Here is a 24,569-nt window from a genome sequence, read left to right as displayed (position 1 = left end):
CCCCACGCTCTTGGCAGCCCCAGTCCTTCACTGAAGGGAGGGTCCGTGTCTGCTGCAGCAATTCTATCTATATGTGAAACTAAGCGAAAAGTGCTCTATGGAGAGTGAGTGCCTGTAAACGTTAACCGTGTTGTTATTAAAAACGAGTTCGTGGCCCTTCGGATGGTACGTCTTCAGCCTTTCCGTATAAATGTTTGGGGGCAAACAAGCCTTGTGTTGTTTCTTCTGTCTTCATGCCTGCCTAAGCTAAGCTGTCCTAGGGAGGGAAGGAGGTTCCCTCTCCCCTGTGAAGCAGTTGGCATTATTGAGTATGTGTGCACCTTGCATAGTAACAGATAATAGAAAACCTACCCTTTGTCCTCAGAAATGTGCACCCTGGGGGGCTTCTGAGTCCAGTTGTGGCAGATTAGCTAACACACGTCTGTACCATATGGTGGAAATATAATACAAGTCACTAATGCAGACATACATAGAATTCTAAATTTTCTAGTAGCAACACTAAAAAAAAAGTAAAAAGCAGACGAAACTAATTTTAGGAGCACCTGGCTGGCTCAGTTGGTGGAGCGTGTGACTCTTGACCTTGGGGTCATGAGTTTGAGCCCCAGATTGAGTGTAGAGATTATTAAAAAAAACAACAAATGAAACTTCACAAAAACCTCGTTTTAATATGTTTTATTTATTGTAATATGCCTAAAATAGTATCATTGCAACATGCAGTCAATAGAAAAAGTTACCTCTTTTTCTAACGAGATATCGTACATCTTTTTCATACCACGTTTTTGAATTCTGGTGTGTATTTTACACTTGTAGCACACTCCACACTCCACGCAGACCAGCCACACTTCAAGTGCTCAGTAGCCACACGTGGCTAGAAGCTGCAAGTTGGACAGTGCTGACTTCAGATACACTGTTAAAGTCTTGAGGGGTTGCCTGGGTGGCTCAGTTGGTTAAGTGTCAGACTCTGGATTGCAACTGAAGTCAGTCTCACAGGCCTGAGATTGAGCCCCGCATCCCAAACCCTGCTTGGGATTCTCTCTTGGAAGCATCGTAGATAACAAGAAACAAGGAGAGTTTCTGGGCCTTCTCCAGGAGGAGGAAAGTGTCCACGTAAGCAAGTACAGTACACCACTGTTTGTGCTTCGAGAGCGTTTGCTGATCCCGAAGAAAGAACCGTGAAACAGACATTGATGTGACCATGAAAGTCAAGAGGGTGGTTATCTGTCAGGGTGGCTTTGCCCTCCAGGGGACATTTGCAACACCACCCGGGAGGGGGTGCGTTACTGCCATCTAGTGGGTGGAGGGCAGGGAAGCTGCTTACACCCTACAGCACATACAACAGCCCCCCGCCCAGAGCCATCGGCCTGAGATGTCGACGTGCCGAAGTTGAGCAACCCTGGTCTAGGAGAAGAATCAAGCCCGGAGCCCACGAGAAATGGAGACCCTTTTTGCTTTACACGGAGACTTTCAAGGCAGCGCCCTAAGGGCAGGAGTGGACTGGACGCGAGCCAGCCCTGTCACAGGTGTGCAGTGGGCCTTTGGACACCTCGAACTTTATACTCGGGTTAAGGTAAGAAAAGCAGTCCCCTGGAGGAGGACATTGTCATTGCAGGCCACAGATGATGCCTAGAATTTTCACACATGTAGTCCAGCATATGGTCACAGATAACCAGGCACATAGGGAGTCAAGGTGGCGTGAGCGGGAATCAGCAGAGACCACGGGAACAGACTCACGGAGAGCTCTGATACCAGATTCGGATGGTAGTAAAGGGGTAGGTGTGCCATTTTTAAAGAGATAAAGGCACCCTTGAAATTTGTAGCAGGAAACTTGGGGTGCGAAAGGTGGCGTCGCGGAATTTGAAATATTAGAGCAAATGGAAATCCCAGAACTGAAACCTGCAGAAACCCAAGTGAAGAACTCTGGATTTCACAGCAGACATAGTTGAAGAGAGATTTGGTGTTCTGAACAATAGGAACAAAGCGGGTCCTGAATAGAGAGCAGGGGACAGGACAGGGGGCGAGAGGTAAAGGGATGTGGTGATCAAGTCTCAAAGGTTTAGTTGGCGTCCCAGAAGGAAAAGAGAGAGAATGTGGCAGCTTTTAAGAGTGCACGAAGTTGTGTTGTGTGAGAGGAGAGAAGTTCGCTGTCCCCTTGTTGGGGATGGAGGGGGCCCTTGGGCCTGGCAGCACGCTTACGGTTAGGCTGTGCCACCTGCTTCGTGGCATCTGACCGTCATTGGTTTTTTTCCCCTAAATCCTTTAAAGTCTAATTCCTAATTCTGTCTTCCTAGATTTCGTATATTAAGAATTTATTTTTCTGATTTCAGTACGTTGTGAAATATCTTCAAAGTTTTAGTGAATTTGTGTGTCTTAAAAAACAAGGAATGAGTGAAATTGGCCAGACTGCAGGCTCCACACACACAGGTGGCGTGAATGAGGTGCACACCTAGACGCGTTCTGCGGAGACGCAGAGATCACAAGTCACGGGCAGGGGAGCTGTGCTGGCAGCCGACTTGGCACGCGGCAGATCGGAAGCCTGGCCCCGTGCTGGAGAACAGCCAGTGGAAGACTGCCCGGCACGAGTGTCTTCTAAGACTGAAGCTGGAACGGAGCTTCTTGAGACAAAAATGGAGAGAGTTTCCCGTGAGGAAAAGGGAATTCCAAAGGATATACCTGAGGCCAGAAGCAGAGAATCCCAGATGCAAGGTCAGAGGGGCAGAAGAGGAGGAAAGACGTGGCGGCCACGGAGGTGACTGCACGCTCGCTGCGCACGATAGCACCTTGTGCAGTTACAGATACACGTGCAAGCAGGTAGATGAGAAGTGATACAATGTGACAGTCCTGAGAACGTCGGGAAGTTGCATCTGTAATCCGAAACCCTGCCACCGAGAAGGCTGGAGGCCGATGGTTTCAATGGTGGGCTCTGTCATTTGAGGAAGGATGTGGGGCTTGGTCATGTGATGTGGCCGGTGGGATGTAGACCACGACTGCGCGCCACTTTGAGACCTAACCTCGAGGAGGGTTGCTTGTTTCTACTTGCCCCTTCGGGGGCCTTCCCGTCGCCTCCTTGGGAAGGATGTGCTTTGGGTGCTGCTGGGCTGAGAGAGGGAGAGGCGCCCTGTGCGGGCCTAGATCCCGCTTGTGGCTGGAGGCCGCCCCTGCTGAGTCTTGGCTGACCTGCAGACTCGTGAGCGAGAAGGTGGTGTTTGTTGTGTGAGCCACCCGGGTCTGGAGTGGATTGGGGTAGTTACTATGACATCAGCCGGCACACTCCACCTCGAGACCTCTGGGAAGCAGCTGCTGTGGTACCCTTCGCGGAGACATCACGCTTGCTTATCACTGACTGTCCGCAGGGGTGTACCACATGGCATCCGCTAACTTGCTACGTAACCACTGGGTGTCCGCCACGGTCTGGGGTGCACAGCTGAATGAGGACGTTCCCATAAAGGGGGGCGCCTGGGTGGCTCAGTCGGTTAAGTGTCCGATTTAGGCTCAGGTCATGATCTCACGGTTCGTGAGTTCGAGCCCTGTGTCGGACTCTGTGCTGTCATCACAGAGCCCTCTTTGGATCCCCCCTCCCCCCCGCCCCTCCCCCGCTTGCACTGTCCCCCAAATAAAGAAAACATTAAAAAAAAAATTCCCGTAAAGAACTTAGGTTATTGTAGGTATAGAAAGACTTAAGTAAAGCACAGCTTTTTATGGAGGAAGTGCGAAAGCTCTCGGCAAGGGGGTGCCACGCTGGCTCCCGACGGGCCGGCCGCACCCCGGCCCCCCCCTTCCCGCCCCCGGTCCTCGCCAGTGTTCTCCCATGCTTTATGCCTTTCTTCCTGGTGTATTTGACAGGAATGGTTTAAAAGTTGGCTTTATGGGATGTGTTTTACTCGCAATAAAATTTACTTAAGCGTGCACTTTGAATTTTGGAAGGTGCATGTATTCGTGCAGCCGCCGCCGCAAACGACACAGAACATTTCCGCCGCCCCACGTGTTCCCTGTGTCCCCGTGTACTCGGCCACCTTCGTCAGCCCCCAGCGGCCACCGGTCTGCTGTGTGTCACGGTAGCTTTGCTGCTTCTTGAAACCCACGTGAAAGGGATTGGGTGGCGCGAGTTCTCTTCAGCTGAGCACGGTGCGCTCAGGGCACGCGTGTGTGCCAGTGGCCCGCGAGCGCTTCTGCACCGCCGTGCACTCGCCCGCGCTTGCCTGTGAGGCCGAGGCTGCGGTGAGCGCTCCCGCTGGGCACACACCCCGGGCCCGCGGCAGGGGGCCTTTCGCCGTTTTCGGGGGCGGCTGTGCACGTGTCGCTCCTGCCAGCCGGTGGGAGCGGTCCCGGTTCCTCCACGTTCTTGCCGGCACTTGCTATGGTTGATCTTGTGAGTTTGGTTACGGTGGGGGGCGTGTAGTGGAACCTTACTGTGGTTTTAATTTGCATCTCCCTTTTTCTAACCACTGAAATCAGTAAGCATTACAGAGAGTGGAGGAAATGCCTCGGGTCTGTGGGGACTCGGGGGCGAAGAGTGGATTCTCCGGTGTGGGCATCTCTCAGTTCACGGAGGAGGCAGGCAGAATGGTGTGGGGGCGAGGGAAGAATACCGTCAGGGTGCAGACGCGAGGAAGGGCCATGTCCATCCTGGTCTTTCCACCTCTTTGATCGCAAGATACTTGTCGAGCGCCGGTGTCTGTGAGAGAAAACAGTGGGAAAGGGCCACAGCTCAGAAATTGTCCGGAAGAGTCTGCTTCCTGGGACTCAGATGCTATGCCCGCAACCACACGGGCTCTGGCTGGCATCTTATTTGTCAGGTGGGAACATCTTTCTTGGTGAGATAGGGTCGTACTCGGGCGGCCAAGCTCAGACCTCCTCACAGTGGGCCAGGCGCCCTTGCCCTACTTTATGTGACTGCCCACGTGATCCCCCGGTGGAGGCTGAGGGTTTGGAAACCTGTGTGTCCCGGGCCACGTCTCCATTTAGCACAAGAGCCCTGCCCTTAAGGCACAAATGACAGATTCGTGTCAGCCTGAGGCCTGTTGGGGTCAGAGGTAAAACTGATAGGCATCTTTCTCCTGTCCCTTAAGAGTGGTTGTCTTGGACGAATGTTGGCCATCGCCACTGTCGAATGAGACAGGATAGGCCCTGAAAAGCATGAGCGACTGAGGGTGTTTTAGGTTGATCGGTGCTGGGACATGGCAGGGACAGAGCCGGCAGGGACACAACAGTGTAGTTGGAGGGGGTGCACGTGGGGAGCACCGCTGTGTGGGTACGCAGGGCTGACCTGGCTCTGACCCAGACACTAAGCCACTGTCAGGGTGCCTGCCCTCCAGCCCAGCGCCTGAGGAGGAGGGAGCGTGTTTGTCCCCGTGTCTGGGTGCACTGGTGACTCGCGCTCCAGTCTTGGGTCTTACTGCTTAATATCTTCTTACAGAAGGACCAGGTTTTTGTCATCCTCAGACCTCGTTTCACATTTCACGTTCTGCAGTTGGCGTGAGTCTTAAGAGCCAGTGATACAGGGTCGTCATAAGCCTCACATCATCTCAGGCAGTGCTAAGCTGTGACGTGGTGTCCTGCTTCATTTCTGGAAGGGCCCACCGAGGAGGGGGCCGCAGACAAGTTGGGGGTCTCGGGCACAGACTGGATGCTGATCGTCAGGGTGTGTGGCCTGTTTCCCACCTCCCCTCTTCTCTGGTCTTCACGGAACGTGGGGACGTGGGCCACCCCTTTCAGGCACGAGACGTGCAGTGTGACAGTTTGAAATTACTGGAATAAAGACACAGTTCTAGCCCGCCCTGAAACTAACATTGTGAGGACCACCTCAGTCTGGTCTGGTCCGAGTGAAACCACACCAGCTTGGAGGGACGGTCACTGGGAGGAACTCCTGAGTTCTGGTGAGGGTGACTGCAAGGCCCAAGGTATGGCCCCTCGGGCCCAAGCAGAGCCCCCAGGAGGACAGATCTGCAGGCCCCTCCTTGGAGCAAAGGGGTAGCTCAGCCCCTGGAGAGAGAGAAGGCAGCTGGTTTGGCCGGGCCAGGGCACGGGCCGTCAGGAACTCTCAGAGGGCGGCGACCCACCTCGGGCAGGCTGGTAGCGTGGGGCTGCAGAGGGGATCCGGATGATGGCGTGGGCACCGGGGTCACCTTGAGAGGGCCGTGAGAAGGTTATGGCCAGGGTGGGGCCCCAAATTCACTGTGGGACCTCGGAGCCCCTCCAGTCCTCACCCCAAACTGCAGGAGGGCCCCTTCTGCAGCTGTGGCACCGCCCCCCGCCCCCCACAGCGGCCCTGTACTGAGACAGCCACGAGGGAGAGGCGTGCAGAGGGCTCTGCCCTGGGCCGTTCGTGGAGGTGCGCTTGGAACTGACAGGTGGCATGGGGACACTGTGTCCAGCCAGCCAGTTCTGTCCTTGGGAGATGGGCTCGGTCTCCTCAAGAACGGAGAGGATGCGGGGCTACCCATGTGGCCGGGGTTTGTGGCGCACGCCCTGCCCGGGCCTTGCTCCTGAGGTGGGTGGGTGCTGGGTGCTGGGGACGTGCGGGTGGACGCAGGCGGGGCCAGCAAGCACACTCTTTGTTGACGGAAACAAAGCATCTGGGCTGCGGAGTGAGCAGAGCTCTTTGTTTTTGAGGCCGCTCAGGAGACTGAGGTGCACCCGTGTCTCCTTCCTTGCCCGTGAGGGCCGGCAGGGCCGCCGTGGTGTATCTCTTGAGCCGGGAGGGGACCCGGTCCCTGAGTCTGCAGCCCTTGTAGCTGCTGCTGGGAAGGCCGGTGGTTGGACACTTGCCAGAGAAAGCACTGGAGTCACCGTGGGCCCCGAGACGGCGGGGCAGCGGCAGCCAGTGCTCCCCAGACCGCACGAAGCCCACGGGACCCTCCCCCCGCCCCAGCCAGACTCCAGCGTACGTGTGGGAAGTGAGTGCTTCCCTCCCGTCCGCACCGCCCTCCACGACAGGACCCAAGGTGGGGGCGGTCCGTGGAAAGGGGAGGCTTCCCCACGGGTCACTCTTGAGTAGGTGAGGAGCCCCTGAGAGCAGGTGGGGCTGGACTGGGCGGGTGCCTGGGGGAGGCACGTAGGCATAATGTGAGCCCCGCTCTCTTGGGGCCGTCGTTTCTTTCCCGGTCACGCCGGGCCCGTGGCACGGTCGGGCGTCTCCCTGCTGGTTCCCCTTGGGAGAGCCACCCTCTCACTGGGGGCGGGGCTCTGGCTTCAGGCAGGGTGGCGTGCCGGACTGCCCTCTGGGCCGGCACCCAGGTTCGTCCCCACTCTCTGCAGTACCTTGTGAGTTCCCGAAGCTGCCTTCTGGGCACTGGCCGTTACTGTACATCATAGCCACGCACCAGGGCCAGGAGGTGCCTGGTTATTCTTGCCTTAGTGACGGCCCTGCTGTAAGCCTCCTGGCATCCGGGAGGGCTGTAGGAGGGACCCTGTGTCCGAGGTCCTGCAGGAGCAGAAACCAGTAAGGGGTTTCAGGGAAGGAGCCCCCAGGTGCTTCTGTGGCCGTCTCCACAGAGCTCAGTCTGACCGAGCTGTTCTCTCTCTCTGGATGCTGCTGTGTTTTCCTTTAAGATGTGCTCTGAGTAGCAGAGACCTGTCTCCAGGAGGTGAGAGGAGGTAGGGTGGTACCTTAGGCTTGGTTGTCAGAGGAGGCTTCCGGAAGGTGATGGAATCCGGGTGGGCAGGAGATGGGAGATCGGTGCTGCTTGCCCTGGGCTGCATGTGCTGAGCCTACAGACTCTTTCCCACAGCAGATGGGGGGCGTCCCAGCCAGAGCTGGGCTCCCCGGGTGCGGGGAGCGGATGAGCCAGTGGGGGCTGGCAGTGGTGGAGGAAACCAGGCCTGGGCTCCTTTTATACTCTTAGGCCATTACATTGTATATCAGTTTGTTGGTGAAAAGGGAGGGTTTCTCAGAACGTCTCGAGGTGAGGTGACCAGCTGACTGGCTGACATGTGATTGTCCCCCTGGGAAGTCTTGGGGGAGGCCTTCCAGACCGCTCTCCATGGTCAGCCAGTGCTTGTTGGCCCACGAGCACGAGGGTCCCGACTTGTGAGGCCAGTGCTGTCCCCGAGTCCCCTTCAGCCCTCGCATGTCCCACACGGGTCCTTCACACTGTGACAGCAGTGTCACTGGGAGACCCAGCTCAGAAAGATGACCCATCTCTCTAGTTGTCACCTCTGCAGTCCGCTAGCGGTGGGCTCTAAGGAAAACTGTGTCCTCGTCCGGCGAATTGAGAACTTCGATCCTTAAAATGGCGCAGGGTGGTCTTTTCTATTTTTTTTTAAATGTTTATTTATTTTTGAGACAATGCGAGAGACAGAGTGCAGGCAGGGGAGGGGCAGACAGAGGGAGACACAGAATCGGAAGTAGGCTCCGGGCCCTGAGCCGTCAGCCCAGAGCCCGTTCGAACTCACGAACCGCGAGATCATGACCTGAGCCGAAGTTGGACGCTTAACCACCAGAGCCACTCGGGCGCCCTTGGGTGGTCTTTTTTAAATAGCAGTTTGTGTTCTGCCAGTGATGTGTCTCGAACCCGCCTCGTCATGATGTCTTGTGAGGTGCTCGTTTGCGCTGTGTTTAGGGTGAAGACACGGTTCCTCTGGCCCTCTCGTGTGTGACTTCTGCGGGTGGGTGCTTTGTCCTAAAACTGAAGTGAAGGGGGGTCATTTAGAGCATGCTCATCCGCCTGCGGGAAAGAACTTATTTAAAAGCCTGACTTGCTGACTCCAGGGGCCCTGGCAGGGCTGGTTGGTCCCAGGGAGGCCCCCTGGGGCCTGGCCTGCCCAGGGCTGTTGGGGGCGGGGGGGGGGGGTGGCTGTGGGGGGGGGGCGGGCAGAGCTCTTGATGTAAGGATTCTGGCTTCGGTTTCTGAGGGAAGCCGCACCCTTGGGTTCTGCCGTGCATAACCCGGTCTGGAAACGTCACCTGTCACCGCACTCGTGTGCAGCACGGTGGTGCCCCGTGTGCGGTGGAAGGCGGGCCCGCGCCCTGCTGTCCAGCTCCTGCCGACGACTTCCCTGCCCTCCCACTTCACCCACCTTTTCTGTAGGTGACAAGGCTCTCGATGGCTACAGTAAAAAGAAGTACGTCTGCAAGTTGCTGTTCATCTTCCTCCTGGGTCATGACATTGACTTTGGGCACATGGAGGCCGTGAACCTGCTGAGCTCCAACAGATACACGGAGAAGCAGATCGTGAGTGTCGCTGGAGGGGGGCGGGGGTCGGGGTGGGGCTGGCATCCAGGACACCTGAGGCGGCCCCAGGGCCCCCCTCCCCTCCAGGAGGCAATCTTGCCCGTGGAAGGGCCTTTTCTCCTGGGCGGGGTTCTTCTGATTTGGAGGCCGTTTCTTTCCTTGCTCTTTCTTTCCAGCTCCCCTGCAGCCGAGACTTCCTGTGGGTCTAGATGGATGCTGCAGGGAGCCAGGCTGGGGTGTCTGGGGCAGGCCTGCTTCCTGCCCCAGAGTGTCTGGCTAACTCACCGGCACGGACAACCCCCCCCCCCCCCCCCCGACCCGCTCCCCGTGGTCCCTGTACCACTTTCCCTTTCTGGCAAGGCCGCCACACCCCCGTGGCAGAAGAGCTGCTCCTGGGTGTGCCCTTGCCCTGCTTGCGGCTCCCAGTGCCCTTCCAGATGGCGCTGGCCACTGGGCCCCTGAAGCCCTCTCCGGCTTTGTAGCTTTAGCCCTGTAGCTCCTCAGAGTAGCAATATTTTTATGTTTCCCCCAGTGTTGCAAAGTTAACAGTTTCCTCTGTCTGAAAATTTAACTTACAGGAAGTAAAATAACAAAAAACCAAAAGACCCTAGACCCCCCCAGGAATGTCATGAAGTATTGGTATTTACCTGATAAGAATTTGGGTGTCTGCCATGGACCAAGCAGTCTGCTGGGAGGCCCCTGGGGACATAGGGACCAAAAGCAGATGTGGGCCTTGCCCTTTTTCAGTGAGGAGATGGCATCATGCGGTTCGTAAACGGAGAATTATAGCTGTGGCCAGTGCCCAGGGCAGAAGGTGTGGAGAGCTTTCTGGGGCCCTGAGAGGGGCTGGCCAGTAGGGAAGGTCCTCCAAGGAGGGCATCCTGAGCGGGGACAGAAGGACGAGGGCTTAACTGGGGGATGAGGGCAGACAGAGCCAGTAGCGCCCAGCTGGGCTCACGTGTGCCGGAGCTGAAGGGGCAGCGGTGGCTGGAGGGGAGACGGGGGAGGTGGGCTTGTGGGTGGGGCCTTTCTCCCAAGGCCAACAGGAAGCTGCACAGGAGTTTCACCGGCACGGTCAGTGATGAGATGAGTCTTGAGAAGGTCACTGTGTCCCCTGCATGGGGAGAGTGTGGACGGCAGGGGTGACACGGGGCTGGAGTTGGGCCAGTGGTGAGGGCGCAGAGACAGATCAAGAGAGAGGGTGAGGCCGGAGTGAGCAGGGTTTCGGGAACTCATCGTGGTTTCTTGGGGCCTTCCAATCAGGGTCCTTTCCGCCCTGTTTGGGACAGTGGTGAGTCCACATTGCTCACACGTGGTACCATGGATAGGTGAGTGGGATGGGAGGTGGGACTGGGGACCGAGGCGTCTGGTTCCCACGGGGACGTCTAAGTGCCTCTTGGGTGCGTCCCTCAGGACTGTCTTATGGCAGAGCCGGAAGCAGGGACTTTGCCTCTTAACGACCCTGGTGCTTTCATCAGAGTGCAGAGGAACCCTCTGTGGCGCGACCCCTCCTGCAGGACACCGGGCAGCGGAGGCGTCGGGAGGCCAGCCCAAGGCTGGACGCTTGTGCCTCGTTGTCCGTGTCGACCCGGGTTGTCACGAGCTCTCTGTCCTCTTGTCTCTCCGGAACCAGGGCTACCTCTTCATCTCTGTGCTGGTGAACTCCAACAGCGAGCTGATCCGGCTCATCAACAACGCCATCAAGAACGACCTGGCCAGTCGGAACCCCACCTTCATGGGCCTGGCCCTGCACTGCATCGCCAACGTGGGCAGCCGAGAGATGGCCGAGGCGTTTGCTGGGGAGATTCCGAAAATCCTCGTCGCTGGGTATGTGCCCCGTGACTTGTCGGAAGTGCGTGCGTCTCTCGCGTTAAGTGAACCAAACATGCAGCTACTTAGAGGATTTCTAGGATGAGTTCGTCTCCCTGTCTTAGGCGGCGGGGCAACCATACGTGTAGGTGCCTGGCGAAGTCCCGTCACGCCTCTCCTGCCCCAGTACCGCCGGGGTTTGGAAGAGCCTGGAAGAAGGGCCCTGCCGGCTGCAACCAACCGACAAGGGCCCAGCCTCCCACGCGGCTGCCGAAGAAGGAGCGCGTCGTCCTGGGTTGTGGCGCAGCACCCCTTCTCGCCCTTTCTCCAGAGTGTCACTGAGGAAAAGTTCAAGCACAGAATTCTTAGAGACCTACCCCCACCCCCTTTGATTTGGAGAGGGGCCACATGGGGCAGAGTAGGCCGCTCTGGAAGGGTGCCACGGGGCATGGCAGAGGCAGGGTCCTGCGTTCGTGTTCCCGGACTCTGCTGAGCTGGGGAACTGACCCAGGGTCCACACCCTGGTGACACATCTGGCTCAACAAGCGCCCCAGGCCCGGGCACTTCGTCAGGACCGAACTCTTCCAGGATGGCCGGCGGTGCACGGCGCTCTGGATGCCGGGACACCGCCCCAAACCCTGTGGCACACGGACGCTCCTCCCCGAGGCTCAGCTGTGCCTCTGGGGCGAGCCCTGGGCTGCACCAGTGACCAGAAGGGCTGTGGCCATACAAGCCCCGGAGGAGTGTCTGTCCGAGGCGTGTGCCACCAGAGGGAGACGGAGAGGCCAGGCCGGAAGCAAGGCCCCACGGGAAGGGGGGCGGGGCACTCAGAGACACACGCCGGGAGCAGGTCACTCACTGGAAGGACAGCAGAGCCGAGGAAGCAGGTGGGGAGCCGAGACGACGCTCCCCGTCTGCCGATGAGAGCTGTGGGGCATGGTGGCCGCCCTGAGCGCAAACTGAGAAGAGACTCGAGGGACTTGATGTGAGCAGAGTGACCCTGGCGGGGGCGTTCGGGTCCGGACCCCACCGGGGTGGGTGTGGGTTCAGGGCCGCACGGCACCTTGCTTTCCTCACTCGTTAGGGCTGCACCAGGTTGGGCAAGGCCTTCCCTGAACCCCCTTCCCTGCTCTGGCTGCCGCCTGGCCCTTGCCCTGTTCCTGGCGCACACCAGGGAACACGTCTGCACCCTGCCTGCCTCCGCCCGCGGAAGGCAGGCTCCTGGGGGCTGAGGTTTCTGTCTGCTGTGGCCATTGCTTTATTTCCAGCGTTTTGACCAATACCTGGTACGCAGTAAGTGCTTGAAAAATGCCTGTTGGACGAGTGTGACGTAAAACAGAGATAATCTCTGGAGAGCATTCAGATGGCAATTGAAGAACGCTTTCCTGAAGTAAAGGACGGACCGCACCTACAGTCAAAGGGCACAGGGGGTGCACGGCGAGGCCCAGCGTGGACGGGACGGGGGAGAATCCTGCGGCGGGAAGACACTTGAGCCGTGCCTGCGAGTTTCACGGCCTAGGGGACCTGGCGCGGTCATGCCCACCCCGCTGGATTACCTGTCAGAATCGAGGTCACAGACAAGCCTACACCAAGAGGCTCAGGCCGCGTGGTACCCACGAGCCCTATTCGAACGCCATTCCCAGCTCTTGAATGTGCAGTTAACCCACGGGCAGCTCAAGGTGAAGTGCTCAGGCTGGAGACGGCCAGAGACGGACTGAGGCATTGCAGGGGTGGCAGATGCAGAGGAGATTGTCAGCAGTCACATAACTGCGCTGGAGTTGGCACGTTGGGGGCGGGACGGCGGCCCCCAGCAGGCGTTCGGGAAGCGAGGGTGCCGGGCGCTGGGCCGTGGGCCCGAGATAGAACTGACACAGAGCGGGCAGTGGCCTCCCCGGCCTCCCCAGGGGTGTTGGACGCCGTACTTCCCTCTCCTCGAATGTTCTTCTGGCGCGGGTCCCGGGGGCAGGAAGGCCCTCCCGTGCGAGCACGGAAACGCAGTGGTGACCTGGGGCGGCTCTGCCATAAGGCCTGTGGGGTGTGCTGCCTGCTCCTTGTGAGGGTGGTGTGGGGCCAGAGAGGGCCAGGGACGGACTGCTCCCCCGGGGCAGTAGGATCCTGCGGGGTTTCTGTGAAGGCAGTTTCTCCCGGGGGCAGAATGGGGAGCAGCTTGAGGGTTTCTCGTGTTGGGCTGGATTTAGGGCCAAGAAAGCTATGAGGCAGGTAAATGGTGACGACGGTCCCCAGCCCTCCTCTCCCCTCCACGTGGAGCAGGAGCCCCCACTGCTTCCACCGTCGCCCTGCCGTGTTCTCTTTCAGACGGCCTCCACGGGGCGGTTCCTTGGTGGGCGGCTCAGCGGAATTTGGCTGGGGTTTGGTGGGGAGGAGGGATAAACAGCCCTGGGGACGTTCTCTGCCCGCCGCCAGCATTAAAACCAGAGCAGGAAACCCTCCAGATGTCCCTCTCCCGGGCTGTCTGCAGTCGTTCTGACCTAGCTTCTCAGTGCTTGCTGTGCTCCAGGGACCCCGGGCTCTGTGGCTCAGGGGCTACCTTTCACAGTCAGCCGCACGAAGGGGCAGGAGGGCATTTGAATCCCTGCCTCTGCTGTCCCAGCACGGAGAGAAGCAGGGGGTGGGGTGCCTCACAAGGGCACCCGACAGGGGTTTTGGACACGGGAGGAAATCGCCGGGGGCGTTTTGTGGCAGTGCAAGGCTCTCTGTTCTTTCTGTTTTGATTGTATGTTGTTAACTGAGTTTTGAAAAAAATACCGTGATCCAAGCAGAGAGGAGCATGAGTTGCATTTGGTCAGTCTTGCATAGCCAAGGTCTTATTCAGCAGTTGGGAAAAATACCAGAACTGACACTTTTGGAGATGAGACACCTTTCCTGGTGGGATTCTTTGCTGTTGATTGTCTTGGGCAGGAGCCAGAGGCAGGTCTTCAGAGCAGAAGCCGTCTGTCACTGTCCACACGTGGTCCACACGGACACCTCTCGGAGGCGGTGGGCGTGGGCTGGACCACACGGGAGGGTGTAGCGACCTGGTCTCCAGGTTACTCCGGGGTATGATCTGTGAGGCTCGGGGCCATGCTTAGCTTGTTGGGGCCACGTGGGGTGCCAGCCGTGTTCTCGAGCGACCACCGGTGTTTGTCTTTCAGAGACACCATGGACAGCGTGAAGCAGAGTGCCGCCCTGTGTTTGCTGCGTTTGTACCGAACGTCTCCCGACCTCGTCCCCATGGGTGACTGGACGTCCCGCGTGGTGCACCTCCTCAACGACCAGCATTTGGTAAGTGCCTTTGGACCAGGGTCCTGCTCACCCCACCAAGTGACCGTCTCTGGGATGGCCATTAAGAAAACAGCAGCTCGGTGCTTTCTGAGGGGACACCGAGCTTAGTCCACTGAGCCTGTGAGCGTGTGTGCGCTCCTGTGGCTAGGGGGAGGCGCCCCTCCTTCCTGGGGGTGGGAACGTGCAGACACGACCTCCAGCCCGCCCCAGAGCTAGCTGTCGCAAGGCTTCCCGTGTGCTGGGGCCGCACAGACCGGCCAGTCCGAGATCAGCGGCTTCTGGAGACACCCTGTCCAGGGAGGGCAGTCCGTGTGGTGTGCCTGTCTGTCAGGCGGTGGTGAGGGTGTCCCGTGACCCCCGCCTAAGCTCCTGCCCGCAGTTTTGCTAACCTGCACGACTGCTCCACAGGCCAGGCCTGAGTGTCCTCCCTGTGTCGTAGACAGGAACGTTTGGTGGTTGTGGTTTGACATGGGTCACAGGTCCGGTCCACACCAGCCGGGGCATACAGGGTTGTGACACCAGGAGATGGGGTCACGTTGGAGCAGGCGTTCGGCACAGTGGCTTTGCGCTGTGCGAATTCTGTTGTAACACTGAGAGAATTGAAATGTAACACAGGGTTTCCTCCTGAGTAGATGGGGGTTAGTATGCAAGCTGCTTACTATGTTTTTTCCCGGAAACGAACCTACCTCAAAAATTAAAAATAAATGATCATTGCGTGCAGATTCAGAGGAGAGAGCCGGTGGCCGTGTCGGCAAGCTTGCTGTGCTGCGGCTGCCCTGGGGGCTGTTCCCACGTTGTCGTTGCCCACGTTTACTGGGTGTTTGTGTCCAAGCACGGCAGCCCTCCCTGAGGGTGGAGCTCTGCCTCTGTGGCCAAGTCCTGGGGAGAGGGGGAAGGGCCTGGGCGGGGGTGGGGGGGGGTGGGGTTAGGGTTAGGCCTGCACGCTGGGTCACCCTCGGTCTGTTCAGGTTCAGACTCCGCTGGTAGAGCCGGGAAGCCATGCTGGTGGCCGTGAGGCTTGAGGCCACGGGTCACCCATCAGGCAGCCCCTGCGAGGCAGTGGGGCTTTTTCTAGTTGCGCACCTGAGGAAACCGAGGCTCGGAGAGACGGAACGGCTTCACATAGATGCGGATTTGAACCAGGAGGTGACGGAGGGTCAGAACTGGGACAGCTTGGGGGGCCCGAGCCACACGGCCAACCGACACCAAAGCCCTTGGCCAGCAGACGTCCACCCCCAGCACTTGTCACAGTGACGGGGACTATCCCAGCTGCCCGCAGGATTCCTCTCGCTGACACCCAAAGATCCTGCAGCCCTAGCTATGGGGTCTGCTTTGGTGCCCCGATGCACATGAGTCTGCTTCACCAGGTGCGCTGCCTGGCACATTCTTGGCTACAGGCACCAGAGCTTGGCTACAGAACCCAGCTCGAAGCGGGAGAGGTGGAGGGGCCGGCCCAGCCAGACCACTGGAGGGCTGAGCCCATCATCACCCCGCCTCCTTTTATCCTGCTGTTCTCGGCCCACGTTCACTGTTCTCTTGGCGCCTGTCCTCCGTGTGGCCTTGGCTTCCGTGTCAGACACTTCCTGGCTTTGCCGGTGAAGGAGGCCCGAGACTTGGCTTTCTTTGGTTTCAAGGTCAAAGAATGCCCAGAGGGGTGGCAGCTGGGTGGCAGAGCGAGCCAGCCCCTGTGGGTCCTGTGTTCGGAGAGCAGCGGAGGAGCTGAGGGGGTGTGTGTATGTGCGGGGGGGCAGGCCACGGGCTGTGGCCGGGGGGCAGCACCGAGGGCCGTTTGGGCCTGCCCCGGTCTCCTCACACTGCCCTTCCTACGAAGGCCCCTGCAGGGTGCAGAGGACGTGAGCCACTGCGCTTTAGGAGTCTCCTCACAACGCGCAGATTTGTTCTGTCCTCGTGGTGGGCCAGGCGGAGCCCCACACGCTTAGGAGCCGTGGGGACCAGCTCCGCCCCGGTGGGACCTGCGCGCTCACGAATACTGACCTGTCAGAGCTGGCTTGCGAGGGGAATCTGTCGGTACTTACTCTGCCTGCTGAGAAGTGGGCGTTGAGGCCAGTTAGGTCCGTTTGGTGCAGCCTTCACGCTGTCATTGGAAGGCTGAAGGAAGCGCTCAGCTCTGGCTCTCCCCCGCGGTCTCCGTCCTCGAAGCTTCGCAGCTGCTCGAAATGCTGGTCTTGTCCCACCTGCCCAGGAGCACGGTGGAGGATGGCCAGCCGGGTCCGGCGGGGGGGGGGGGCCAGGGCTCTCCTGGGCTTTGTCCTCGTCCTCACCGTTGGTAGTGGCATTCCTTTGTTCACGTATCTGTGAGGGCGTCTTTTCTTCACCAGCATCTGCCTTCAAGAGATGTGGATTGCCGGGAGCCGCTCCTGGTGGTGCGGGGACAGCCGTCTGCAGGGAGAGTCCCCGCACGTTGAGGCCGGGTGCCGTGTGGGGGCCCTGCAGGGAGGGAGTCTCGCCTGGGTCTGGGGTGCTTCGGGGGCCAGTGTGGTGGGGACACAGCCTGGACTGCTTCCAGAGAAGGGGAAGAGTGGGCTCTCTCATTTGTTGTTCTGCGCTGGAGTCTAAATAATGTCTCCCTCCCCAGTCCACACAGAGTGATTTTTTTTCTTTAAAAAAAAATTTTTTTTTTTTAATGTTTATTCGTTTTTGAGAGACAGAAACAGCGCATGAGTGGGGGAGGGGCAGAGAGAGGGAGACACAGAATCCGAAGCAAGCTCCAGGCTCTGAGCTGTCAGCACAGAGCCCCACACGGGGCTCGAACTCATGAACCGCGAGATCATGCCCTGAGCCGAAGTTGGACGTTTAACTGACTGAGCCACTCAGCCGCCCCTTCTCTCTTTTTAAAAGATTTTATTTTACACCCAGTGTGAGGTTTGAACTCACAACCCCAAGATCAAGAGTTGCACGCTCCACTGGCTGAGCCAGCCAGGTGCCCCCACACAGAGTGATTCAAATCAGGGGCAGCAGTGAGTGCAGCTGCCCACAGGACCAGACAGGTGGCCAGACCCAGAGAAGGGCAGGAGGGCCAGTCAGGATGGGGCCTCCGCTGCCGCAGGGGTCTGGGCCACGTGTCCAGGCTTGCAAAGAGAAGCTCCAAAAAGAAAATGGGATATGTGCGCTCTTGATTGGTAGAGATCTGTGAATCTGGCCCATGGACTACAGGTGTTTGCTCTCCATTTAAAGTTTTATTCGGAAAATGACTTTGCAATGAGAAGCCAGGCACTTTGGCTGCAGTCACAGCATGTATCTGTTGTGTCTGTTCCAGGGTGTGGTGACCGCGGCCACCAGCCTCATTACCACCTTGGCCCAGAAGAACCCCGAGGAGTTCAAGACTTCTGTCTCTCTGGCCGTGTCCAGGTTAAGCAGGGTGAGTCTGTCGATGGGAGTGGGTCTCAGGGTGCAGTTTGGTCTGAGTTATTTTATTTTATTTTATTTTATTTTATTTTATTTTATTTTCTTCAACGTTTATTTATTTTTGGGACAGAGAGAGACAGAGCATGAACGGGGGAGGGGCAGAGAGAGAGGGAGACACAGAATCGGAAACAGGCTCCAGGCTCTGAGCCGTCAGCCCAGAGCCTGACGTGGGGCTCGAACTCACGGACCGTGAGATCGTGACCGGGCTGAAGTCGGACGCTTAACCGACTGCGCCACCCAGGCACCCCTGGTCTGAGTTATTTTAAATAATACGTTGGCTTATTAAATTATTAAATTAAATAATTATTAATTATTATTAGATAAGAATTATTAAATTAACTAAATAAAATTATTAAGATAATTTTAAATAATACGTTGGTTTATTAAATTAACTTATTAAATTAAATAATTATTAATTATTATTAAATAATAATTATTAAATAATTAAATAAAATTATTAAGATAATTTTAAATAATACGTTGGTTTACCGTTTAGAGTACAAGGTGTTTGGCTCAGTTTGCAAATTCGGGACTGAGGACTCTTCTTGGTTAGGAATTCTTTGGGTTTTCTTTCAACCTTTTTGTCAGTTGAGAAGTGTCCTGTCTGCACAGGAAGGTGCACGGAGCGAAACAGCCCGGCTCACACTCGTGCTGCCTAGGGTGGGGGCGGGGGTGCCGGCTGGGTCCCCTGCTGTGGGGAGCCCTGTCCTCACTCGTGTGGCCTCGCTCCTTGCTTTCCTTTCCTTTGCTGCCTGAGCGGGTGTCCTTAACTCTGTTGTCTAGCTCTGACTGCGCCCTGAACCTTCGCACAGATGGATCCCGCGTATGGGGTGTAGTCTTTTATGTTTGTCCCATTATGCTCCGCATTGTGGAATGACCGTATTTGTCCTGTGTGCCGTTCGTTCGGTTTTGACGCTGTAGAATTTGTCTGAACACACAGCATACGTGTCCAGCGCTGAGGCGGGTGTGAATCACCTGCTGGGAACAGCTTTGCTGCCTCGGTTGGTGTGTGTGTGTGTGTGTGTGTGCGAGAGAGAGAGAGAGAGAGAGAGAGAGAGAGGGGGAGAGAGAGAGGGAGAATTGCTAGTGGATGTGTCCCTGGAGTGGCGCTGCTGGCTCGTGGTGTGGCTGCGCTTCACCTGAGGGGACGGTGCCACGGCACTCCGCCAGCAGCGTGCAGTTCCCGCTGCTCTGCATCTTGGCTTTTTAAATGTTCGCCATTCTGGGGTGTGGCGGGGTCTCGTGATTTACGTGTCCGTTTTCTTCAGGGTCAGTGAGGTTGGGCAGCTTTGCGTGTTTATTGCTTTCTTGAACATCTTCTTCTGTGAAGTGCCTGTTAAGAAGTCTTTTGCCCACTTTTCTACAGAGTTAGCTTTTTTATTGTTTTGTAGAAGTTGTTCTCTGCATATTTTAGATATGAGCACTTTCTTGGTTAGATTAAGTTGAACCAAACAAAATTGTCCACTTTTAACTATTACTGCTCTCCGAAAATGGCATCTCTGTATGCTTCAGTCTACCCTGTGTTTAAAAATCTTGTCCTACTCTGTAACTTGCCGTTTTACTCTCTTGGTGAGGTCTTCTATGGTCGGAAATTCCTCCTTTTAAAGCACCAATCCTTTCCTTTGTGGTTAGTGCTTTTTCTGCCCTACTTATGAGGTCTTTCCCAGTTCTGGGGTTTCATTTAGGTTGACCACCTGCTCTGGGACTGGTGTCTGTATATATCCAGTCCTAAAAGGCCTCCCTGGCCCTGCACCCCCCCAACAGTGCCGCCTTGACCACAAACCACGGGGCTCTGTCTGTGCCTCCTTCCCTTGGTATCATCTCTGTTCATTTTACACAGCGGTGCACTGTCTTCGTTACTGGAACTTGAGGACAAGTCTTGATGTCTAGTGGAGCACGTGTCTTGTTCCCCCAAGAATCCTGTTGGGACTGCCTTTAATCTGTAGGTCAGTTTTGAGAGAATTCAAATCTTTACAGTATCGAGTCTTTGAATCTGTGACCATGGCATACCTCTCCATTTATTTGGGTAGTCTTTAATTTTTCTCAATAATGTTTTATAACTTTGTGAGTGGAGATTCTTTTATCTTTTGTTAGATATCTTTATAGAGTTTATTTTTAAAATGCTGTCCTCAAGGATATCTTAAAATGTTATTTGTAAACTACTATGGGTTGGTTTTAAGTAACTGGTGAAGCCATTTGAGATTGGGGTTTCTTTGTTGGCAATTTCTTTTTAAAAAAAATTTTTTTTAGCGTTTTATTTATTTTTGAGAGAGAGAGAGAGGGAAGGGAGGGAGGGTGGGAGGGGCAGAGAGAGAGGGAGGGGCAGAGAGAGAGGGAGACACAGAATCTGAAACAGGCTCTAGGCTGTGAGTTGTCAGCACAGAGCCCCATGCGGGGCTTAAACTCATGAACCGTGAGATCATGACCTGAGCTAGAGTTGGACAGTCCAACTGACTGAACCACCCAGGCATCCCTGTTGACAATTTCTTATTATGGATTCAACTTGTTTGATAAATTATGAGTCTTTGTATTTTCTGTCCTTTCATTCACTTTGGTTATGTTGCACTTTCCTGACATTTGCTAATGTGTCTAAATATTCAGATGTATTGACAGAAAGTTATTCAGCGCACGGGGGTCCGTAGTGCTGCCTCCTTCCTGGTGTTGATGCGGGTATTTGCACCTTCTCCCTTTCCCGATTAGTCTCAGCAGTTCTTCTGATTTTGTTGCCCTCTCTATTATGTTTTTTTCCTCCCCGGCTAGTTTTGCTTCATATTTTTATTTCCTCTACTTTTTGGGTTAATCTGTTACTCTCTGTGAATCTTTGAGGTAAATTACTCATTGCTTTCTTTTTTGTATTTGTTTCAAATGTGCATGTTTAGAGTTGTAAGTTTTCGAGTGTGGTGTTAGCGGCACGAGACGGCCTGTGTTGGCCCCCCTGTCCTGAGGAGCACGGTGCCGCTCCCTGTCTTCCTCCAATGCCTGCCCGTGTGCCCTCTGTCTATCGCTCTGCTTGTTCTGCCCGTGCCTCAAACAGCATGGAGCTCACCTCCCTGCAGGAGGGGCCACCCCCTGGGTCCAGGCTGCTGTCTTGCAGCTGCGTATAGGAGTTAGGTGAACCTTCCTGAACGTGTTTACCTAGGACCTAAAGTGTCACACCTGTGGCTTCGTAAGGCGGCGCTCCTCTGACTTCCCTGGCAGACACAGGAGGTGGGGAGGCACTGGGCCGTGTGTTGGTGGAAGTGAAATGCCTTAGGGGCGGTCGTGTATTTGGAAGGTGGAGGGGGTGTCTGTCCTGCCAAGGACTGTGATAGACAAGGAGATGGAGCCGTGAATGGAGGAAGCTTGCTGTCTGGCCTCCGGTGAGCTCATGGCAGGGGTCTGTGCTGGAGGGCTTGTCCCTTCTGAGGGGACTGAAGTTCTCCCTTTTGTGTTTTGTTCACTTTCTGCTCCACAGAGGAATGATTGGGTTTCCGGTCTGTTGAATTCTGTAGCGGTTCTGGGTCAGTGGTATAGGCTGGTGTGTGCCCACGGAGCGGGCCGGCCGTTGCACAGCAAGAGCGCGTGGGCTGTTCCCCAAAGTGACAGCGGGCAGCTGCTCTCCATGGGAGCCTGGCACGGCCGTGCTCCTTTACCTCTAAAATAGGAGACAACTAAATGTCCCTATTCGCTCATCGAATGGAACTGTTTCTCAGGTAGTGTGTGACCTCAGGGCCTCTCTAGAGAGGGCCTCTCTAAATGACACCCGTCCGCACCCTGTGTTGTCTTACAGATTGTGACATCTGCATCAACAGACCTTCAGGATTATACCTACTACTTTGTCCCGGCTCCCTGGCTGTCCGTGAAACTTCTGAGGTTGCTGCAGTGCTATCCACCCCCAGGTAACAGCTGCCAGCACAGACCTGTCTGAGAGGGGTTTGCTTCAGCACCCTGGGGTTACTCTTGTGTTGTTGTCTTTACAAGACCTTTTCTGCTGCTAGTTCTTGTTCTGTGGGTCCTTTATGATGCTGCCACACATCTTGGCTTTCCCAGAGCAGCTGGTAGAGAACTCACAATTTTCTTCGGATGTGGGGTTGTCTCTGCTTTTTAGACAATGTGGTATCTGTCCTGTGCAGCTTTTTGAAACAGTGTTTTTCAGGGGCGCCTGGGTGGCGCAGTCGGTTAAGCGTCCGACTTCAGCCAGGTCACGATCTCGCGGTCCGTGAGTTCGAGCCCCGCGTCGGGCTCTGGGCTGATGGCTCAGAGCCTGGAGCCTGTTTCCGATTCTGTGTCTCCCTCTCTCTCTGCCCCTCCCCCGTTCATGCTCTGTCTCTCTCTGTCCCAAAAATAAATAAATGTTGAAAAAAAAAAAATTAAAAAAAAAAAAAAAAAAAAAAGAAACAGTGTTTTTCAGTAAAACTGGAAACACTTACAAGCTCTGTATTTTAAGTTGTTAATAATCTGTATAACCTTAATATACACAGTGGAGATATCTTTCTGTTCACGTTTTATTGCAAAATGTTACTTTTGACTAGTACGGTAAGTATCTAGAAACGGAACTTTTTAAAAAGTTTTTATTTACTTATTTTTGAGAACTAGAGAGTGTGCGCATGCCCGCACGCAAGCAGGGGAGGGGCGGAGAGAGGTGGTGACAGACGATATGAAGTGGGCTCTGTGTGCACAGCACAGAGCCCAATGTGGGGCTCTAACGCATGAACTGAGATCATGACCTGAGCCAAGGGCAGATGCTTAACCAACTGAGCCACCAGGCATCCCTAGAAATGGAATTTCTTGATCAAAGGATGTAGATACTTCCGAGTTGTCCTTTACACTGATTGCTCGTTGTAACCTTTACGTTTTAATCTAATTGGTTTTGTGCAAGATATTTCTGTTAGATTCCAGTAATTTTCTCTTACTTCCATACTGAAGTATGAACTGCACACCTGCAGCTGAGCCTTCGTGTGGGGGACTTCCCTTGAGCCGGAGCAGGACTGGCCTCCCCAACAGCCACTCCTTACTTCTGCCTCCCTCCCTCCCTGCCCGGCCCTGCCCGACCTGGCGGCCGTCCCGCTCCTTCATTCTGAGATCTGGGGTGTCTCCACTCACTCGTGGGTGTGTTTCCCTCATGACTCTCCTTTCAGGGCTTGGCCACCTCTCTGCTCAAGCCCTGGGGCAGGGGGTGGGGGGAGCTCCCCAGGGCCCTGATGGCGCCCCACCCGCGTCTGCAGGGCTCCGCTCTTCTTGACTGGCTGGGTTTGCTAGCCCTGGGTGTGCTGGGGGCTTTGGGGGACATGCTGTACAGGTTGTGTCTGATATTTGATATTTTTATTGCTTTCTTATTCTTTTTTTTTGTCTATTTCTTTTTTCTGGTTTCATTAGAATTTTTAACATTTCTTTCTCTTTGTTGGTTTTGATAACAATGTCTCTATTTCTATTGGAAATAGAAAGTGGAGGAAAAATCTTTTGTCCCCTTTCTTTCCAACTTTTATATTTCTTGTCCGTGTCTCCGAGATTTTCTTTTCTCTCTTCTAATTCAACGAAGGTGTTATGCATCTCATTTGCGTTAAAATGTACGTGCAGTGACGCCCGGCAGTTACATCCTCTCCTGGAAAGAGCCGCGCACTCTGATGGGGAGCGTGTGCTGGCCAGCCGTCTCCCCCTGGTTGTGAGGTGGTGCGGCTGGGGGGCAGGTGGCTCTGGGGGGCCCGGCCCGACAGCGCTCTGTCTCGCCCAGAAGACCCTGCAGTGCGAGGCCGCCTGACCGAGTGCCTGGAGACGATTCTGAACAAAGCCCAGGAACCACCAAAGTCAAAAAAAGTGCAGCATTCCAATGCCAAGAACGCCGTGCTCTTCGAGACCATCAGCCTGATCATCCACCACGACAGGTGCGTCAGCAGTGGGCGGTGCTCTCCTTCCCCGGCCTCTTCCCCGAAGTACCCTGGGTGACGTCGGGTGCTTACCCGCTCCCCGACATGGACAGGTCGCCTCTGCCCTCCTCAGGCGGGTGCGTGCTCCCCGCGGGCTCCTTTTCTGGTCTCTCCTCCGTTGCTTCTCTCTGGCCTCAGAACTTGCGCACCATCTGCCGCGGTGTTACCTTTCCCTGAGGGCCTCTCCTGTTTGTCCCGAGCACCCTGCTGCTGCCTGGCTTCTCCCGTGGCCGCACAGGAAGGGGGGCGGGGGGCCTGTCCGCGTGTGTCCCCGTTAGCCTTCCTGTGGCACGAAGCGACAGTCAGCGTTGGTTTGAGGCCTTTATGGGGATGTGGTGGCGGTGGCCGAATGTGTCAGCGAGCAGAGAGATTGGGGACGGGGCGATGGTTTGCTTCCTTGCGTTTTCTTCTCAGCTCCTGTAGCCTGACTTCCTGCCCGTGGCCTTGTGCCCAGTGCCTTGTTTCAGCATTCCCGTTAGCGTGCCGGGGTGGCTCCCAGGCGGGGCTGTGGGAGACGCCGCCAGGGTCCCCACGAGTGCCCGCTGCTGTACTCCACCCAAGGTGGTGTGGGGGCACGGTAGGCGTGGCCCACCCTCTCCCAGCCACCTTCCGCCTCGACGTTTTTGGACAAACGTAGTTTCTCGTGGCAAAACCTCAGTCTGAGAGTCCTACTTCAGCAGGGTTGGGAACTGTTGAAAACAAAACTTTAGAGGTCAGAGGAAGCCTTTTGGTCTTTATTGAATGCGTTTAAAGAGCCACAACATCACGAAGGTAAAGCGGAGAGTGAGCAGCAGGGTGGCGGAAACTTCTTGGCGGCTGGCGCTTCGGGACCCACCTCTCGTGTCTGCCTCTGTGCACGCGGCTCTCGGGACTCTTCCCACGGCAAGGCCTGTGTTCAGCCGTTCACCACGGCTGGCTGCCTCTGGCTGAGGTGACGTTTCCGGCCGCTCGGCGAGAGCCCGGAGCGTTCCCTCCGCCAG

The 24,569-nt window shown here is 56.0% G+C and overlaps 1 protein-coding gene and 1 non-coding gene across 4 annotated transcripts in view; both read left to right on the top strand.

The window, feature by feature from the left end:
- The window catches only part of AP2A2 (adaptor related protein complex 2 subunit alpha 2), a 91,385-nt gene that overhangs the window by 49,702 nt on the left and 17,114 nt on the right, over positions 1 to 24,569 (top strand). For 2 of the 3 annotated variants that reach the window (XM_045486379.1, XM_045486377.1), the window contains exons 3-8: positions 9,027 to 9,169; positions 10,803 to 10,996; positions 14,131 to 14,260; positions 17,538 to 17,639; positions 21,456 to 21,564; positions 23,397 to 23,547. In XM_045486379.1, the coding sequence (XP_045342335.1) occupies positions 9,027 to 9,169; positions 10,803 to 10,996; positions 14,131 to 14,260; positions 17,538 to 17,639; positions 21,456 to 21,564; positions 23,397 to 23,547 (829 nt within the window). The remainder of the gene's footprint in view (positions 1 to 9,026; positions 9,170 to 10,802; positions 10,997 to 14,130; positions 14,261 to 17,537; positions 17,640 to 21,455; positions 21,565 to 23,396; positions 23,548 to 24,569) is intronic. The other variant, XM_045486378.1, reaches the window with a different exon arrangement.
- LOC123602840 lies at positions 2,116 to 2,239 on the top strand. Its single transcript, XR_006714607.1, has one exon. It is a non-coding gene; the product is annotated as a U6atac minor spliceosomal RNA (small nuclear RNA).

Source organism: Leopardus geoffroyi, chromosome D1 (genome assembly GCF_018350155.1).
Source record: "Leopardus geoffroyi isolate Oge1 chromosome D1, O.geoffroyi_Oge1_pat1.0, whole genome shotgun sequence".
Classification (NCBI taxonomy): domain Eukaryota; kingdom Metazoa; phylum Chordata; class Mammalia; order Carnivora; family Felidae; genus Leopardus; species Leopardus geoffroyi.
This window is presented reverse-complemented; position numbering and strand designations above follow the sequence as displayed.